At 44.3% G+C, this 20,327-nt stretch overlaps 2 protein-coding genes across 6 annotated transcripts in view; one reads left to right on the forward strand and one right to left on the reverse strand.

Moving 5' to 3' along the window:
* The window catches only part of FAM104A (family with sequence similarity 104 member A), a 17,585-nt gene extending 10,983 nt beyond the window's left edge, over positions 1 to 6,602 (reverse strand). Inside the window, exons 1-2 of one of the 2 annotated variants that reach the window (XM_037128091.2) lie at positions 6,339 to 6,602; positions 1,712 to 1,811 (exon numbers count right to left, since the gene is read on the reverse strand). In XM_037128091.2, the coding sequence (XP_036983986.1) occupies positions 1,712 to 1,811; positions 6,339 to 6,559 (321 nt within the window). In that variant the 5' untranslated portion in view covers positions 6,560 to 6,602. The remainder of the gene's footprint in view (positions 1 to 1,711; positions 1,812 to 6,338) is intronic. The other variant, XM_037128092.2, reaches the window with a different exon arrangement.
* Positions 6,603 to 6,688: 86 nt separating this feature from the next.
* Positions 6,689 to 17,166, forward strand: CUNH17orf80 (chromosome unknown C17orf80 homolog). Of its 4 annotated transcripts, XM_037128016.2 has the most exons (8): positions 6,689 to 6,828; positions 7,039 to 7,220; positions 7,445 to 7,554; positions 8,346 to 8,448; positions 8,669 to 10,184; positions 15,239 to 15,346; positions 15,893 to 15,997; positions 17,017 to 17,166. In XM_037128016.2, exons 5-8 carry the CDS (start codon positions 8,696 to 8,698, stop codon positions 17,034 to 17,036), a joined length of 1,722 nt encoding a protein of 573 aa, XP_036983911.2. In that variant the 5' UTR covers positions 6,689 to 6,828; positions 7,039 to 7,220; positions 7,445 to 7,554; positions 8,346 to 8,448; positions 8,669 to 8,695; the 3' UTR covers positions 17,037 to 17,166. The 4 variants fall into 4 exon arrangements, with proteins under 4 accessions (XP_036983911.2, XP_036983910.2, XP_053512733.1 ...); XM_037128015.2 differs by lacking the exon at positions 7,039 to 7,220 and having other exon boundaries at positions 6,689 to 6,992; XM_053656758.1 differs by lacking the exons at positions 7,039 to 7,220; positions 15,239 to 15,346 and having other exon boundaries at positions 6,689 to 6,992.
* The last annotated feature ends 3,161 nt before the right edge of the window (positions 17,167 to 20,327 follow it).

A 20,327-nucleotide genomic window follows, 5' to 3' on the forward strand; every position in this document is an offset into this window, starting at 1 on the left:
TTCCTGTTCTCAGGGATCAAAACTGTACATGCAGGCCCTGACTGGTGTGGCTTAGTGGATCGGGCATCTGATCAGGGCACATGCCTGGGCTGCCAGCTGGGTCCCTGGTTGGGGACCTGTGAGAGGTGGCTGATTGATATTTCTCTCCCTCTTATTCTTCCCCCCTTCCCCTCACTTTAAAAGTAAGTACATAAGCCCTGGTTGGTGTGGCTCAGTGGATTAAGCACCAGATTATCAACTGAAGGGCTGCTGGTGAGATTCCCAGTCAGGCCACATGCCTGGGTTGTGGGCCAGGTCCCCAGTATGGGATGTTCAAGAGGCAACCACACATTAATGTTTCTCTTTCTCCCTCCCTTCCCTTCTCTAAAAAATAATTAATTAATTAAATATTTTTTTAAGGTACATAAAATCTTTTTTAAAAAGGGGAGGGGGAGAAATTATATAAGGAAAAAGACCCATGCAAAGAGTTAGATCTATTACTATACCTTAGAAGGAATGTGAATATCATAGTGAAATTTACATACAGATACAAGTAAAGAAATACTCGATTCAGTCACTCACTGCACACACTTTTAAAGAATAACCTCATAATTCAAAAGAATAATGGAGACTCAAGTATGTTACAACTTAAGCACTGGATGTTCACGGTAGCCTCTAATCTTTGATTTTCTTTATCTGTGAGGTTCCTCAATTACCACATTAAACAAAGCTCAGTAATTTTTCTGTTAATCATTTTTTTAAAGGAAGAAAAAGTGTGATAGGAAGATTTTTTAAAAGAGGGATTAAAGCTATAGAAACTCAAGTCTCCTCATAAAAGGATCTATTTGGGCCTTTCATGAATTGTTCCTTAGTCTCACCCACGGGAGAGTTACTGATCCCCCACCCTGCAGGGAGTTACTGTGGATTTCTGGCAAAGAGTGGATATAGGTCAATCCCTATTATCAAGAACTAATTAAATTACAAATTATCTTGTTGTGCAAGAGCTGTGATATACAGAATTCTGCTTGAAGTTATGAAGCTAGAGCTTAGGCATCTTTGCCACTGAGGAGTTTCCTTGTTAAGGCACCGAATTTAATAGCAGCATCACTTTAATGTGAGCTTCCCTTCCACGCTGTGGCCCAGCCTTTCGAGTGCGTGTCGAGTGCATGGAGAATTTCTCCCCAGTGTGCATGTGACGCACTCCTAGGAAGCCAAAACTTTGGGAGCGCCTTCTCCCCCTCCACACTCTCTCCTGCTACTCCGCCTCCTGCAGCGGCTCTCTTTAGAACAACATAATGAAAAAGCAAAAACAGGATTGTATATATACGCAGTATGTATTGTGAATGCTTACAGTTTCTCTGAAAAATATGTGAATTTAAGCAACAAACTATGCTTGCCTTAAAGACACTAATGGCTTATAAACTATTAAAAATAAGTTGGTTTCTGAAATATCAATTAGGGAGTTCAAAGAAGGGCTTGCAAAGGTTCATGAAACCTCTAACAAAACAGTTTGGGGGGTGGTATGTAGGACTAGGGTGGGGGCATGGCCCGTTTTGCTGGGGAGAGGGTGCACAGCTTCCTCAAAGGGGTCATGGCTCAAGAAAAGGGTAAAGCCACTGCAATGCAATAGATCACTTTTATTTCTCCAAAGAATAACTTTAATTACGCAGAAGGAACAGGGTTAGTTAGCTCCAGCAGTGAAAATGGCAGAGACTCGGACCATCCTGCCTACCTCTGTGTCCCAGGAATCGTGGAAAACAGGGTTTCTACTACTCCTTTTGGTCTGCGGGGGAAGGTGGTGGTCTTCCTCATTGCCATTCCTTCTCCTTTTCCTGAAATTAAACCACAGGAGGCAAAAAAAATTCAACAATTCATCTTTTAGACATTTAAAATTGTAAACCATGAGAACACAGAAATTTGCCCCCCTCACCTGAGGAAATGTAATTCATCAGAGGATAGTCCAACAGGTTAAAATTGGAAGTACACTATTACTAGACACAAAAGCAAACATAAAATAGTAGCAGTAAGGTCAAGCTTAAATTAATGTGACTAACTCTAAAACAGAGGTTTGACAATTTTAAATGCCTACTACAAATAAATCAGAGCAGGAAGGTAATGACTGACTCCAGCTAATTAAGGTTATCATCTTTCTACACTTCCTGAAATTACAATTCCAAGTTCATTTTACTCCCTTCCAAATGACAACACTGTGTATTAAGACAGGAACGGCTGGCTGCCTCTGCCTACTTTACCCTGAAAATGCACATAAAAATTTTGGTGCTACTACAACAATATCCAGAGGTTTGTGGTAGCTGCTAATCTTTAGTTTTTCCTCATCCCTGATTTCCCCCCAATTATCACGTTAAACAGAAGCACTGAAAAAGCTGCTCTTGGACACAAATTTGATTATTCTGGCTAAGCAGCGCACCTAGAGTCATGATATAAATTAGATTATTTCTTTTAGACTATAGTAGAAGCTGCTTAAAACATATAGCTTTAAAGAAAAGTCAGGCCTGGCTGATGCGGCTCAGTGAAGTCAGCAGCAGCCTGGAAACCAGAAAGTTACCAGTTGGATTCACAGTCAAAGCAAAAGCCTGGGTTGGGGGCCGGGTCCTCAGCTGGGGGCGCACCAGAGGCAACTGCTCAGTGTATCTCTCACACATTGATGTTTCTCTTCCTACTTCTCCATCCCTTCCCTTCTCTCTAGAAATAAATTACAATGTTTTTTTAAAAAGAGAAAAATCAGACGCCTTTTTCAGTCAAGATGACACCTTTTTCAGTCACGTTCTCAGATGTGCTAGAGAGACAAAACATGTATTTTCCTATGCAAGAGTCAAGTGTTGTCATAAGAACTTCTAAACCCCGGCCAGAAAACAAATTATAGGAGGTATCATTTTAAGTCAAATTGCCTGGAACTGTGCTGTCCCATAGGGTAGCCACTAGCACATGTGGCTAAATACATTTAAATTAATTAAAATAAATAACATTAAAAACCCAGTCCCTTAGTCATGCTAGCCACACGTCAGCTAGTGGCCACTGTAATGAACAGCACAGACATAGGGGGTTCCCATCACTGCAGAAAATGCTATAGGACACTACTGACCAGAGGCCAATTTACACAAAGAAACATAATCTACTGTAATGAAAACTCTGAAAGGTTCAAATTTTTAGAGCGAGAGGGAAAATGGCTTTTTGGAAAGTTTAAATTTCAGCATATGGTACCTTCTCTATAACTCCCTACCTTCTGTGTGAGGAGGGGCAGGCGCTTAATCCTACAGTTTTGAGGTGAGGTCTGGATAATGAAGGAACTTTATCTCCGTGAGCTCAATTCCCTGTACTCAGCAACATTCTGAGTACATCTAATGTTATTAATGACTTTGGATCCAGTTTAGGCTTGGAATGATAAATACTGGGTGTAGAGTTCTGATAAAGTATGAACCGGTCAGCAGAGGACTACACAGTTTCTTTCATTCTAAGACTCAGCATTTCGGAAAATAAGATCATCATTTCTGCTTCCCACCTTTCTCCCAGTAGATTAGATCATATTTACACATTACCTTAAAATACTTGGAAGCTAAAAACTAGATGAATACCAGTTTTTAGTAATCACTAAGTACATGTTATTATCACAGATTTGAACCAAGAAATTGCTTTCATCCTCTTATGACCAGAGAACGTTCATGGGAATATGAAGAAGTTACAGAGCAATGTCTAGTGGAAGGCCAGTTGACATCTAAAGAGAAACTCATGACATGGCTCTATGTTGGTCCCCAAACTCTTCTTTTATCAGTGTGACAACAGCTGATTTCGTGCTTTGGGCTGCTGACTCACTCTTACCAAACTCAGAAACCTGACCAAAACTTTCCGATTTCCTCATTTATTTATTCTCATCTTACCAGTAACATGAATACAAGTGTCAAGAAGATTTCGAGGCAGAAAGAGTGTAAAAACAGAGGATACGCTGGTTTTGCAGATTTTAACTAAACTTTGGGAAAGTCACATGAACTATCTCAGCCTCATAATTAGCTGATTTCTCCAAAGTACCAGAATTATCTCTTTTGCCTGGTAAGGGCCCTCTCTTCTGAATGGAACTGGATAGAAAATGAGCTCTAGTTGTTTCTCAGTTCTCCTTTTTCCAGACTCTTTTCGGATTCTGTCCCGTAAACATTCTACTTTCAACAATATCAATAATTGGCAAGATTACAGTTTCATGCTCAAGCCTATCCATACAATCGGTCAGATTATAGCTTTCAACATTAATGCCATAGACCAGGTTATAATTTTAGCAGTCATCCTATAATTGATTATATTCCCCCTAACCATCTAGTTACAGATTATTATTTAGCTCTGCTACTTCTAAGGATAGCTGATTGCATCACTTCATCATTTTACTTCTCTGCAATCTTTCTGTTGTCTCCTAGAGACTGGGCATAGAAGAAACCCTGAAGAATAGAAGCTAGTGGTTTTCAAAAAATTATTAACAAGGAACAGAACCCTTTCTCCCTACCTCCCCCCACCCCAAATCCCTCAGGATATGAGATAAAGGATCTGTTTTGGTTAAAGAAAGGGCTTCTTTGCCACACACCCATTCCTGTCCTGCTATCCCACTATACTGTGAAACAATTAAGCATCTCTGACCAACTCTTCATCTTAGCATTGAGGAAACAGCACCAGAGAAGTGAACTAACTCAGAGATACCAAGATAGCTGGAGCTGGCAGAGCTGGTCCATTACGCATCAGGAACCGGGTGAATAGAAAAGTAGGTAAGAAACCCCATCTAAATCAAATGACCCCTTTTATGGTACTAAGTTACCAGTATAAACATGTCAGCACTATTTGTGTACTAGAGAAAAGGAATCTGCTCCAATATAAACACATTGAGAATATTTGTATACAGTGTTGGATGAAAGGAGTATTTTCGTAGGAAATACTTGGAACTTTTTGAGATATGTGAGGCATCTCAGGAGACTATCAGAACACCATAAATGGGTTGAGAAGGGGGAAAAAGGCAGATCAGGCTTACTATACTTAAGGACTTTGTTACTAATTCTGACATGTCAGTGGTAATTGGGCCCCTAATGTCACATTTAGTTCACTATTATTTTCTATAAAAAGAAGCTTTATGCCTCAGTCACTACATAATCCAAAATATTCCTATGCATAAGTTTGAGAAACCATAGCTTTTCACTACTGAACCAAGTAACCTCCGGAAGATTTCCAGAATTTTAATTCAATGAATTAACTATCATCCAGAGCAGGATCCTCATCGAAAGACTATCAGTTACATTCACAGCCAAATGAAACATAGAACAAAAAAAAAACACCATAGAACAAGAAAATATACAGCATAAAACTGTCAAGGCAATCAATCCTATTTTATTCACTTAAGACTCACCGAGACTATTATAGACTAAAGGAAAGAGCAGTGAATCTGGAAGACCCAGGTATGCCAGCTGAGCTCTCTAAGTTTGTTTTCTCATCAGAAAAAAATAAGAGTCGGACTTGGTGATCTAAATGTTTTCACTTCAAACTCCACGATGAAGGACTGCTCTAATTTGAAATAAAGCTGATCCTTTTCATTCTGGGGCACGAAATCCTAACTTACTCCTCTCCACATTGTAACAGGGGTAACTAAGAAGAAAGACTCGCAGGTTGGTCCGGACTCTGCTCAACATTATGTCAAACAAGCCTGAAACCCATAACCCAGGTCTGAGGCCAGGCTCCGTGGGAAAGTGCTGTATCGCGATACAATCCTCCCTGCCTCCCACCTTCGTAAGCAACGGCTCCGCTTCCAGTTTAGAATCCACTGTTCTAACGCCAGAGCCAGAGAGACTCCACCAGGCACTTCGGTAATCTGCCCTTCCTTGTTCACAATCGTTCAGGACACAAATTCTTCCGTCTAACCTAATCCCTCCCAGCTGCAGGGTTAAACTCAATCCTTCTTTCTGACCTTGAGGACACGCAGCTCCCTATCCCTTCGCAGATGCACTAGGTGCTCCTCCTATAAGATTAGACATTCTTCCCATCCCCCTCCTAAATTTAGGACAGGGACGCTTTAGGGCCACAGTCTCTCTTCCGGGACCGACTAGAGTTCATCTCAAACAGAGAAAGATGAGGTTGGAAAAAGATGAGATTGGGGGGTGACCTGGACCCTGGAGTCACTCCACCAATACCCTCAGGGATCAGGTACCCAGAGCACTCTCACATCCCGCTCCCCTCCTCCCCCGGACTAGAGCACCCAGATAAAGACCCGCAGAGCCCACGCTTGATCGCATCCCGCTTTGTGCGCCCCCATCGACTCCATCCTTCAAGACTGAGGCGAAGGGTTGGAAAGGAAAGGGGGGTCCCTATGGTCTCACCTGGGGCGGAGGCGCTCGCTCATGGCAGCGGGTGGAGGGGAGCGACGCGGAGCCGCACTGCGAGAAGAGGGAACAGAGGGTGTTGTGCTCCGGCGGCCGCCACGCCCACCCCCTCGGGCCTTGGCTCTCGCCGCGGCTCGGGTGGACTGTGCCGGTGGTGAGTACCCCTCGGTGGGACCCGTACCACTGCTACTTCCGGCGTCTGCTCCGCGCCCCCCCATGTCGCAGCCGCCTTGGTACCGCCCTCTCGCGGCTGCGCAGTGACGCGTCCCGGCCGCGCTGATTGGTAACCCCGCCTACAGGAAAAGGCGGGCTTGGAGGGGGAGGAGCAACTGGGAACTTCTGGGAGAACGAGGACCTCATTAGAGTGTCGGGAGCTTTCGCCTGTTCACAGCTTTGCGGAAACAGCGTAAAAGTCAAGCAATATTTAAATGAAATGAAATTATGTCATAATATTAAGATCTAAGTATTTGAGTTAAGTCCCTCTGAGGTAAAAAATTTTTTTAAAGTAGCTGAGAAGCATCAGGCAGTTATGTAGGACCGCCTGCCGGGGGTCCCGGGACCGGGAGTTGAGTAGCTGCGCGTGAAATGCTTTGGGGGTCTTGCCGCGGGGGCTTCCTGGATATTTACGTCTGGGCGAGGAAGTTGGTTTAGGTGAGTCTTGACGGGCGGGCTTTTTCTTCTACGGCCCCGGCCCTAGGTCTGGAAGTGACTGTCCTGAGCCTAGAGGGGAGTCGATCGGGTGGCGAGCCAGATTGGGGGGCTTCCTGGAGTTGCGAAATAAGCCCCCTTTGGCGTCCCGGTGACTCCAGCGCCTCGGACCGCGGAGCTGCCTGGCGGTCCCTGCTCTCCGCTGGAAGCTACAATACCGCTTTATGAAAAGTAGGGAAGCAGGGAGGAAGGCAGGCGGAATAAGGCGGCCGGCAGAGGAAAGGTTTGCTGGAGAGCGCAGGAGGTGTGGTCGAAGATTAACATAACTTTAAGATAGACTCTGTGCCCGGGAGGCTGGTGAAGTCCGGAGCACCAAAAGAGAACTTCTCGACTGATAACTCAGTTATTTCTATTTTGTTCAGTACCGTCGACTTCTCTGATTGTGTCTTGCACAGGCTGACATTAAAATCTAGTTTAATTCTGTCAAACCCGGGAACGGCGATCGGGAAGCGTGGAGGTCCAGGAACAACAAACGCAAAATTAGCATCTTTACAGAGAAGGCCAGGTAAGCAGTCAGGCACCCACAATAAGACTTTACCATATGAGGGTAAAGAGGTTTTTTAGTGATTTAAAGTGTGACGGTGGAGTACTGTAGAAGCAGACAGTCGAACAGAGGTCTCAAAAAGTGATTAGCCTATGGCCAGGGACTGGCTTTAGTTGTATTTTTGTAAATAAATGACCCATAACTTTCTTTATATCGTCAAAGGGGGTTATCTCCGAGGTAAGAAAATCACTGTGAGTCTATTGGTAGAAAACAGTTTTGGTTTGCCTGACTTCATGTAGGATAAGGTGGGTTGGTTGCTTTCATAAATGCTATGGCGAAGATTATATCTATTTGTTCTGTAAATGGTTTCAGAGTCTCACTTTTTTACCTATTTAGTGGTCATAAGAAATTCATACTTATAGCACTTTATAATAACATTTGTGTATTTATATGCAGAGAAGGCATTCATTATGCAAGTGTCACATGCCAGGCTCAGAACCCGGTGTTGAGAATACAGCTGTGCACAGAACAGATATGTCCTTGCCCTTTGCAACTTAACTAATCTGTTAATGTTAGCAGAGCTTCATTTCTCATGCTTAAATAATGGAAGTGCTAGTATTTTCTTCTTGCACCCAGTGAATCTTCCATATATATCACTTTAGAAACCACTACTATAATCCGTCCCCTTCGAATCATGTCCTGGTTTGTTGCTTTTTTGAATGATGTGTTTAATGGGTTTTTAACAATTTGTTTACACTCATGTGATATCCAGTTGACTTGCTACAATTTTAAACAGCAAACTTTTTGGACAGGTATTTGGACATCTTTTCCTTCCACTGGTCTCACTTGCCTCCTGGTCAGGGGTGTGGATTTGATCGTCTTTTGTAATGATTGATTCCTAGAAGACTTCCTAAGGTAAAATACCAAGTATAAGTGGAGCCAGGGGTGCTTATCTAAAAATCAAACCATGTCTTCAATTTTCTACCTTTGTAAGAAAAAGAACAGGTTAAAACAAACCTTTAAAAATTATCTTTAACCCAGGGGTTTCAAATGAATTTTAAAAGGTATAAAACAAATAAAATACGGGTATTTACAAATTACGTGCTCCTCATAATCTCATATTCACCTTTTTCAGGAATAGGAGAGTGACATTCCACCCAGAATGGAAGTGTGTCCTTATTGTAAGAAGCCATTTAAACGATTAAAATCCCACCTGCCCTATTGTAAGATGATACAACCAACGACACCTGCCGACCGAAATGTTTGTCAGTCCAAGCAGACTGCACTCGCACGTGCCAAAAAAATGAAAAGTCCAGTCAAAGACTTAATTAAAACTAACGGGAAAGAGTTGGGGACAAAGAGTGAGAAAAGAAATACTCAGCTGATAAGGGATAAACCAGAACAGACTAATGAGTCCTTTCCACTACCAGCTATTGGTTTGGAAAAAGCAAGTCATACAAAGGCAGGAAAAGAAATCAAGAATCAAATTCAGCTCTCCCTCAAAATGTTAAATCCTGAACCAAAGGATTTGTTCAAGGGAGAAACAAAGGCTCAGTTTTATGCATCAAAGACCACTGTTCCTAAAAGAGGACTTGCCAAAGATTTGCCTAAATCACAGGAAAGCAAAAATAATGCTTCAGAAACTAAAGCATCTTTACCTTTTGGCCCAATGGAACCTTTGTCAAATCAAGATAGAAAATATTCTTCAGCCTTACCTAATGATGAACAAATCACTTCTGCTGATTTAAACTTGGACAAAATTGATCCCTCAAGACAGAAGTGTCTAGTAAAATTACTAGAAATGCCTACTGGAGATTATCATAGTTCTCCCATGAATCTCAATGATGGAGGTAAAAGAATAAGAACATCACGTTCAAGCAATGAGAGCAGTTCCAAAGCCAGGGACCACCTTTTGGAAGTCTGTTCTGATGTTAGAGACTCTGAGAATGAGGAAGAGAACATGGAATCACAAAGTTTAGGTTTTAAAGTTAGCCCATTCGGTAAAATCCAAGTCAAGGAGAACCCAGGAAAAGGACTTCACCTTGGAGTAGAAGCATGTGGGAGCCAAGGACGGGCACAGAAAAGTGCATCTGCTACAGAAATGCAGGAATGCTCTTCCACGAGCAATGACTCTAAGAACTTCAGTACAGATGAGTCAGCCGCAGAGAAGAAATTTCAAGATGAGGGTCCCAATTTAAATAAGTTCATAACAAGGGAGATGACTTGCAATGAGTTTCTTCCTGTATCACAGTCATGTAATCAAAATCTTACCTCTCTGGCCATAAAATTTCTTCAAAAAGAGAAAGCAGAAGCCTTTGATCATGATCAAGTCCATGATGTAAAGGCACTGACGGAGAGTGAGGAACAACCTTCCATGGTGCCCAAATCTGGTGTTGGGCCCCCTGCCTCACACCCTGAGTGCTGGCAGTCTTTATCTGCTCCTAAGCATTATACTTCTAAAAGCCTCGTCACCAGGCAGATGAATATTTTCGACAGGAAGACCCTTCCTAGCTCCCTGGGGCTGGAGTGGTTTCCAGAGCTCTATCCTGGTTATCTTGGACTAGGGGTGTTGCCGGGGAAGCCTCAGTATTGGAATTCAATGGCCCAGAAGCCTCAGCTCATCAGTCCAGAGGGGGAAAGACTGTCACAAGGTAAACATGCTCATTTTCAAGGGGCCATCAGCTCATACACACTACTCAGTGCCTTTTGAATTAATAAGACTCAAGACCCTTTCATTTGGCTTTTTTTTGTTTGTTTGTTTTTACTGGGGCATTTAAGTGCACTGTTTTAAACATTTCTTCTTGCCCCCAAGGTAACTAGTTTATCATTCTCCCTTCCCCTCTGATAGTTGCAGGTTGGGCAAGGCCAGGCTAGCTGGTGATACTGCTAATAGTTGAATTTCTACACTGGAAAGAGCCATGGCCAGTAGAAGAAACTGGGTGGGCGTGCAAGCTGAACAGACTCAAGAAAAACAGACTACAGGGTCCACCTAAGTAGAACAAGTACTGTGTTCAGATTTCAATCAGGACCAGGTTGTACACAAAACAGCTTCCAGGTTCATGGTCAAATGCAACATCTGGGAATTTGGAGTAGCAAAGAAGGTACAAGCAGACACTGTATTTGGATTTGGGGGCAGGATGGGATTAAAACTGTCCAGGGATGCATGTCAGTTCAAGTAGGTAAGTGAAGGTGGAGGTTCAGGAGGTGAGGACCAGGAATAGAGGGTGTGGCAAGAAAGGTGTGGAAGTCCACACACTCGAAAAATTAGTCCACAGAGAACGGGACCCAAGTGGAACCAGAGACTCAGCCTTGAGCAATTAGGGTAGGCGGGGGGACATCGACTGGACATTGAAGCATCTGGACTGTGAGTCAATCTCTTCAGAAGATTCCTAGATACTCCTTGCTGATGGCCGACAGTAGTTTAACTAGTGGGGAGGACTTAGGCCCAAGTAGTAGTCAATCCAAGTTCCTGGCAGTCATTTCAGTATCCTTGGTTTTTCCTGGTTGTCATCTTTACGTGTTGGACTACCCCTCTGTTGCAGTACGTAAAGTTATTTTCCTCATCAGGAAGGTTTGGGTACCTGCCCCCCCCCTTTTTTCAGGTTTTCTAGGGGCATAATTAAATATTAAATAGCATCCATCTTTTTTTTTCAAGTAGTGTTTTTGGTCCTTCAGGTTTATTTTAACAGGAGACCTGTAGCAACTCAGAATAAGTTCGTGCCTGGGAAATTTGTACTGTCTCTACCTAAAAGGACATATTTTCCCCTCTGGTATATTCTGTAAATGATCATGTATTCACTAAACACCAATTTGGTCTCAAACACTTTCTTTTGTATTTTAATTATTCCTTTCTAAAGACTTCAGAATGGAAGTGTGTTAGGTAAAGAGTGTTAGCCAAAGCTCCATTTTCTTCACCTGCCTCAGCAGCCACTGGTTTTTGTACAATCATCTAGGCTCTCTTTACAAAGTTGTCTCAAGCCCCTTCCCAGTATTAAGCACAGAATGGATATTAACATGGGTGTTGCTCTGTGAATTTCAGAGTGCTTCTGCCTATTTTCCTGTGTTGACTTCATCACTCTGAGAGGTGGCCAGAGGGATTGTATCTGCTTTGCAGATGATGAAACAGGCACAGAAGGGAAAGTAATCTGTCCAAGGTCATGCTGCCAGTAAACGGTAGGGTTGCAAGTAGAGCCCGGTCTCCCGAGGCCTGGTTTAATCCTTTCCATGAAACCATGGTGTAGAAAGCATGCCCTAACTAGAAATGTAGGTGTTTGTCATATCTGTGTACTTCTCCGATTTCCAGTTGCATCATCACAGAGCCCATAACAAATCTTTCTGGCACAGAGAAGGACTTCTTTATTTTCTGAACTATCTTTTATAGCACTAAGGAGTGTCCCTGATACATCCCCTTTTTGTTTTGGAAGAAAAGGGGAGGGACTTGGCATTCGTCACGTGATCACCATTTCATTATGCTTGGTACATTACATTATTATGTCACTTATCCCTCATAACAACTCTTAAGTGATGTCACTGGCCCACCCCTTTTTACAGGTGAGGAATCTGAGCCTCAGACATTAAGTGGCTTGCTGTGTTTGTACAGTAAGGGACAGTCAGGATTCAAATCCAGGTCCATCTGACTTGAACACCCATGGTCTTTAAACTGCCTGAGGCTACTCTTTGGGGCACTTAGTGGTCAGTATTGTGGTTGATGTAAGTTATTGACACTCACTTTAATGGATCCCAACAACATAGCAATAATAAGGTAAGAGATACAGTAACATGTCACCAAATCACTTGGCTTGTGAGATTGAATATGCAGGAGAATGACAGTCTTGCCTTCAGCAGTAAGTTCCTCCACAGTGGCAGTTAGAAACCGTTACGTTCCCTCCTGTTGGTTCATCTGCAATAATTGAATAGTGTTAGTTCTATCAGACAGTGCGTGGCCATTCCAGGGCCTTTGTTTCTATTACGAACTGAAAACTATAGTGTTTAGGTCCACGATTAATGTTCTGACTTGGATGCTCTCACTGAATGAGACCCTAGGATCTCAGGTCAAGACCTGACTGTTCAGTTGGCCAAGGACTTCAAGGCCATCTAAGTCCTCAGAGATTAAAAGGTAATGTGGCAACTCAGCCCAGTCATTTCACTGGGCAGTGCCTACCTCCAGTGAATGCAAACTAAAGTCAAATTTTCATGGAATCTTTGCAGCAGCGCATGGACTGTACTCCCTTGCTCAGGCAAGACCTTTGGTAGACCATTCAGTTGATTCCTGACAAAGGACGCCAACTCATTTCATTGACACTGGCAGGGCCAGTGAGGTAACAATTACTGAGTTAACTTTATGTTGCCTGTGATGCCTGCATATCTACTAATCCTGAGATACTGGTCTTCAGCCTTCTTAAAGACGAGGAAACTGGGGTCCAGATGATGTCAGATACGCTTTCCTGCGTAGGGAGACCTGTAGCAGCAGCTAGTTCATACACACAGGATACCTGAGTGAGCCATGTAAAAGTCCACCAGATGAAAGGCACCCAGGGTCTGGGGAAGCAAGAAAGGCTGTCTTGTCATTTTGCTGAAACAGCGTGGAACCACAAGCTCTCAGAAGACTGACGGGAAGTGGGTGATGCACTTTGGTGCCTAGGCTGGGAGGTCCCGATGCAGACCAGTAGTTCTGAGGGTGCCACAGGGTTTTAGTAAGTCGGGTGCGAATTTGACAGGAGTTCAGAGGTATCAGGAGTCATTTTTTGAGGTTCAAGTGAAGATTTTCATGGACCTATTACAAAAATTAGTAGTTTCTCTGGTCTGGAAGAAAGTAGATTTTGCAGGTTGAAGATTTAAATCTCAAAAGACTCAACAGGTACAATTGTCTGCAAGTCCTTGGCAGTAGGAACTAGTTTCCGTTGTTGAAAGCTCTCAGGGTCCCCGCAGCCTGGAGAACGTCTGGCTGGAAGCACTTGGCTGAGCCTTTGCAGAATTTTGGGTGCTTAGAGATTCCTAGGCATTGTCCCCCAAGACTTGATTCTAAAGTGAAGGCCTGGAATTCATGTTTTCAGGCATCTCCTAAGTGTTGAAGAGCAGCTAAGATGGAGAACTGCTAGTGTGGGGGACGGCACCAGAGTGGGCACCCAGCAGGGAAATGGTCTCCAACAAGTGGTGGGGGAGGACAGTTGGAGAGAGACACAGTTTATGTAACTACCAAAAGCAAAACTTGGCTGATGGGGAGACCAGAAGGTACAGAGAAAACCAGATAGGGTCATGGTTTTTGTAAAGAAAGACACAGCTAAATAAAGGCTCTTTTCTAACCTTCAAACAGCCTTTCCATCAACAGGGTATCTGGGAGATGTTTGAGATGGGGCACATGGGGAAGGGCTTAGGGGACTCAGGGTCAGACTTAAGCAGGAATATGACAGGCCAGGATCGGGTCCCCTGTTGGCCAGACAGTTCATGAAAGGGGGTGTTTTAGGTAAAGGAGCATGTGCATAACCAACAGCCAGAGACTTGAGGGGTAAGTCAGATCATGGGTCCGGGAGGCCAGAGCGCTGATAGGAAGCGTTAGAGGTCTGGAGGGTGGCCGAGGGTTTTCGGTGGTTATGTTAGAGTGGGGCCAGGGTCACTGGAGGGTTGCCCTACGTGAGTTTAAATGGAGCCTGACATGGACGCTGTCAGGTAAAAGAGTGTCTGGGAGATGAGATGGCAAAGGCATGGCAGTGGTTGTCAGCAGCCCCGGGCCCACAACCAGGCTCCAAAGGATGTAAATCGGAGCCCAGAGTAGCTGGGCAGCCAGAAGATGTTGGAAAAACTAATAAGACTGTGGGTTCTGAGCTGATCTGACCTGGGCTTCTGCATCCCAGCTCAGGGCCTGAACTGATGTCATGCCCGGAACTTTGACAACCGGTAAGGAAGGAAGTAGGATCAGCTGGTTGGAGAAAGAACAGAGTCAAGGAGCCACCCAGTTCCTCGTGCTGCTGAGAAAGTCGTACAGTTGTGATTTTCATGAAGTGAAGAAGATTTTCACCCCATCTTTTCCTTCAAAAGTCTTCCCAGATGAATGGGTTAAATCATGCTTTTTTTTTTTTTTAAGAGCCTGATCTTCACCTTACAAGAGAATTCTGTGTAATTTCTCAGAAGCCAGCATAGTTCTTTTCATGACAGTCATTTGGCCAGTATTTCTACATCCACAGCCACTTTTACCATACCTGCTAAATCTGTCACAAAAAACAGGTACAGGAAAAATGTAAATACGTAGCATAAACCCTCCTTTCTGGTTCTAGTTAGATGTGTATTGAACATGAAGAAGAAACGCTTGCTGCTTGGCAGTGATGGGGTACTAGAACAGACACTGATTCTAGATACAATGACAAGTAGCTATAGTAGAAGTCATGCTTCTCACTAAGACATTTTAGCAGATGATAGGAAAGAAAGGTCACTTCATTAGGCATGTACACACAGGTCATCTGCGCAGAATGTTCATCAGATCAGAAGCGTGTCCAGGCCCCGACCCCGGGCTTCCCTCCGCCGTTTGAAGAGCCTTCTTTTCACCTGTGGTGGACTGCTCTGACCCTGGGCACTTAGAGTAGCCCCAGCTCAGTGCACAGCTTGAGAATCTGCTCCTCCTGAGGCCCAGCCCTGGGAACCTGGGGTGCAGAGTGTTGGGGCAGGATGGATTCAGATGATCTGTCACTGTGACTTCTGTTTGGAACCACAGTTCCCCTGTTGGAAAGAAGTTCGACTACTCTGTGGAGTGGGGAACCCCCGACCAGGCCTGCCACCTCCAGTGTCTCTCTGACAAGGCTCTTGGGAGCTCTGCAGAAAGGTGAGGCCGCAGGCATTGCTTGTTGGTTCTGTTGCAGGTTCCAAGCATTGGGAGAACTTTCCCCTACTTAGTCGTGACCGTTACAGCATGGCTAAAGAAAAGAGATAAAGGCGAGGTCTTCCTGCTCTTATGTTTGGTTTCACACTGGAGACTGACATCATTGGAAGCACCAAAGTTAATAAAATAGCAGCTGCCATTTATTGAACAACTTTCAGTTGTCAGTCCTTCCCCGCCTCTCTGCTACCTACACCCATCTCTCCCTGGCTCACAGTGCTCGTCCCAAAGCCAGGAAGACACTGAACCTTAGATTGACCAGTCATTTGTGTTCGTCTCCTCCCCATTATAGATTTTCACCAAACTGCCAAAAACGAGTAATTTAAGTTTCTTCAAATGAAGGTCTTCTAGACTTTGGCCTTTTCATCTGTTTAAACAGGCTTGACAGTTTATAAATTCTTTGAATTACAGTTCCATCGCCCAAGCTAATGGGGATAACTCGCAGGCAAGCCTCAGGCACAGCTCAGGGCTCCACTGTTTCTTTTTCAACAGGCTGGATCAAGTGCAGCACCTCCGTGAAGAGTGGAGTTGGTGGCATCACGATGCTCTTTACAGGATACTTCGTTCTCTGTTGTAGCTGGAGTTTCAGGCATCTGAGTAAGCCCTTCTCTATTTTCAGCCTCAGTTACAGGTCACATCCCATTAAAGGCGCCTCCAAGGGATTCTCCGAACTGCTTTTTATAGCTTTACAGTTTGGCACAGTTGAGTGCAGCTAGTGAGTGGGCTAGTGCCCGAGGCACTGGGATTCTTTTTATTAAGAGGGTTTTGGTTATAATGGCCTTTATAAGACTTGACTAGAGTTTACATAATGCTCTTGTGCTCCATTTAAGGTTGTCACTGGAGATCTGTTTGCCTCCTAGAAGATCAGGCCAGTTCTCCTTGGTGACTTTTTAATTCCTTCCTAAGAATTCCTTTTTTAGATTGAAACTGGCTTTCCACCCCCAAAAGAGGGGAGAAACAATACAGCTGTCACTCATCAGCTTATAGCTGTCAGGGCTGATTTACTTTTAGCAATTCAAAAACACCCTTCTAGTTACAAGGTAAATGCCTGGATTTCATTTCTTTTAGTTCAGGATGCCTTTGGCTCATTTTTAAATGTATTGTTCTATAAAAATACAGTTAAAAGTTTAAAAAGATGTATAGAAAGATATTAAAAAAGTATACTTTCAGATGAAAACTTCTGGTGTAAAAGGACAAGGTAACCATTAACATTAATAACAGCTAGTGGAATTCATGAACTAAAACAGCGGATCTTTTGGCCGAGTCAGTGCCAGTGAGCAGGAGGGCAGGCCCAGCTGCAGAGATGGGACGGAAGCGCCTGTCCGGTGGCTGGTCGCACTGGGTGGGACTGCTCTAGCACACCTGGGCATCGGTGAGAAAGGGGTTCCTCTGACCACCCCACATAAATGGAGACCGTCAGCCTTCGCCTGTGTGAAGGGACAGCTGAGGTTATTTTTTTACATCTGTAAATTGAGACGGCAGAAAATGAAGCTGAAACTTCTCATTGTTGGCTGAGACTATTTCCCAGTGTGACAGCATGATCTGTAGAGGCAAGAGATGAAAAGTCGATTGAAGTGGACTCCTGGATCCTTACATTTATCTCTGTTTATCCACAGAGCTGCCTCGCTGGCGGTAATGGTGACCTGGACGCCACTTAAGAACGCCCTGGAGCACCATGAGCATGAGCTGCAGAGACTGTGGGACTGTTTCACAAAGCCTCCAATTCTACTGGGGGCGGGAAGAGGGAGGGGAAAGAATAAATTATTGACTCCAAAGAAATTGTTTAGGAAGTTTGCTTTTTAATGTGGACAGATCTGATTCTGTCTGGGTATTTCTTGGTTTGCTCTCTAAAATGACTGGAAGTTACTGAAAAAAACAAAACAAAACAAAACATCACTTTGTTTTATCATAAAGGCTGATGTTATTCACCAGGGCGTAGCAATGACAAAGTGTCGTTAAAACCTTTTAGTGATTTCCCAATTCTCAGTAAAAACTAGTATCTCCACTTTAAATCTTTCTCCCTGACAGTCTCTGAACCTTGCACATTACCATCCATCTATACTAGGGACTGAGCGGCATGTGCCTTACGCGATGTCAGGTCACCTTTGGTGCATCTTCAGTGACTGCAGCGGTGAGCGGTGGTTCTAGTGCATCGTCTCTTTCCGGAAACTTCTCAGGACCCTGCCCCGTCCCTCCTCAGAACTTTAAGGGAAACACACTGCTTTCACTTGTTCAGGGCTGTTTTGGGCTGGTGCATTTTCTGTGACTCTTTCCCTCTTCAAAATACTTCGTTTTTCTAATGTTTTCTAATTCTGTGACTTCTGCTTTGGCCCCTAGAGAATAACTTGGATACTTAGAGATAAAAAATACCTATCTATAAATATCCAAAACAGGTAGATGACTGTTTCTTCAACCCCTTTTCTAGCACAGGGGGTTGATTCAGATAGAGGTGTACAGCTATGCCTCTATCTAAAGATTTTATATATAAATACACGGGTGGGAGTACGAGAAGCAGAGTTTACGCCTGTATTACAGTTATTGTACTTACTATTACTGACCTACATTGGCCTGCCCCTGTGCGTGTGTGCATGTATTTTTGCTGTGTTATCCTCAAGCCAGAACACAGGAGTCAGGCCCTCTGTCCTGGCTCCTTCACATCAGGGGAACACAGGTGTGCTGTTCAAAGGCTAGCATTTATTTACCTGCACATCTCTCCTCAGAACTTGAATTCTGGCTCTATCTTCTGCTGCATCTGCCTTTTCTATGCCAATCCTCTTTCCTCTCTTCCTCTTGAATTATCCCCAGTGGGAATAATTTAATATTGCATCAACTTCTTCTGTTTAAGTAAAGGTGTACTAGTTTCCCATAAGGAAAAATGCATGGTTGAGGGAAGGAATACTACATTTACTTATTTTCGTTTAATATTACTAAGAGTTTAATTGGAACTCCAAAGCTACTCCTTTTCATTTGGAAGGGCTTTGTGCCCATTCTTTGTAAATGCCCTTAACAGACACTCAGAATCTCCCTCGACCTCCCCCTTTGTCCTCACTCTGGATCAGAAACTCAGGGTAGGCAGTCGACAGTGCCCTCTCTCTCAGTTCCCCGGACGCCCACCGCCTGTTCTCATCAAGCCTTCCTGGAGCGCGGCCCTGCCCGTGTGGTTAGGTGGCCGCTCTCCCTGCAGTGGCAGTGGGTACAGCAGAAACCATGTGGCCCGCCAACCTGAAAGTGCTCGGCTGTCTGACCCTTGACGGACAAACCCCCGCCCCAGAGGAATGGGACGGCTCACAGTCTCCGTCTTGGAGCGATGAAGACAGGGTTGCTGCTTCGAGTCATTTTGGGGTTAGCAAACGCAGAAACAGGAGCCTTTCTGGACCTAGTGGCCTGGTGCCCTAGCGTGGTCCCTGAACTGCCCACAACACATTAAGTGCAGTGGTGGCACTGAGCAGTAGTAGCTGGAAGTCCCCCAAGGTTTTTATCAGGAATCTTTGTGTTCACTATTGTAAATAAACTAGGGTCACTGGTCATCATCAGAATGTGAGAACAGTGGAAAGGTTCACGTTAGTTACGCCACAGCAAGTACTTTCCACATCCCTGGAAACGAGAAGGAGGGACTATGTAATGACCCATCAGTCCTCAAGGGCTGTCTGCTTCATCTTGCCAAGTTTCAGGAAAAAGCAGATCCTCCATTAATGAGAGGGTCTTTAGTGTGACATGGTTAGTACCAAGAACCCAGCGGGAAAGGGCAAATTCTAGCTGATCCCTCAGAATTAGACTGAGCATCAAGTCTTGAAATGATGGCAGTGACTTTGAAGCCATCGGCAGGCTCTCCAGACTCTGCAGTTAGTTGGTCATGTTCAAAGTTAATGGAGGGAACAGGCTCCCCATGTACTCATTGCTGCTGTCTGAGGTGGGAAAATACTTGACCTTTTAGCAAATCTTACAAGGATTTCTTTGTTCAAAATAGTCGAAGAACGTTGTTGAGGTCAGTGGATGATCACTTTTCTCCCTTGACTGAGGTCTGAACTCAATGATCAAGGAATGCACTTCACTGCTCTCGTCTGCAGTGTTGGTGTAAACTTGCCTTCTGAGGATACATTCATTGTTCTTACATGCAAATGCCCCTACAAGGTAAGTTCATTTCCACGCCAGTCCCTAATAATGTATGTGGTCTGGCAGAGTAAAGGCTTCATCCAGCAGGACTGCAGAGACTTCAAAACTAGAGTGCTGGTGAGTGAGACTGCCACGTGCAGAAGCCACTGAACTTCAGATCGGAGGCGGGAGTAACCATCTCTTCCCAGAGTCAGGGAAGAGGAAGAAGAGTGCTCTTTACATAGTTTGCCATTTTAAACGGCCTCCTGAGTTTTGTCTCTTAAAATCACGCTCCACGTCTTCCGTGGAATTGGCAACAGCTTCCCTAGCTGAGCAACAGCGCTTAGATTTGTCTTCCAGAGCAGCAGCGTGAAATCCAGACCGTCTTCCAGCACCGTGCACAGAAAGCCACCCTGAGTCCGCCTGGGCAGCCTTGTCCACCTTCCTATCCGTCCTGAAGACGGCAATGCCCAGGCCCTCCCCCGGCCTGGAGAAGACTTCCAGGAAGGTTCTGCTGAAGGTCACAAGTGTTCACAGGTGTGCCTGAGCCCTGCACAACCCACATGGTCTGTGTGAGGTAGATTATCCCTGGTGCTGCCTGCTTGCGTTTAATCCTCAATCTTAATGTCTGACATACTGAGTTGATGGGATAAAGTACATTTTGTCTAACGCACATTAAAATGTTAGCTATTAAAAATAAAGCCATTTTGTTTTACTTTCAGTGGGGTGCTTTGCACTTAATGGGGAACCCTATCTGCTGCCACTGTTCTTATCAGTCCTTGTTACCCTGATTTACAGGTTTTCCCGATGAACTCTCCATGCCTGCTCTCACCCC

The sequence above is a fragment of the Artibeus jamaicensis genome, unplaced genomic scaffold, assembly GCF_021234435.1.
Source record: "Artibeus jamaicensis isolate MK-2021 breed Jamaican fruit bat unplaced genomic scaffold, CSHL_Jam_final contig_1998, whole genome shotgun sequence".
NCBI lineage: Eukaryota > Metazoa > Chordata > Mammalia > Chiroptera > Phyllostomidae > Artibeus > Artibeus jamaicensis.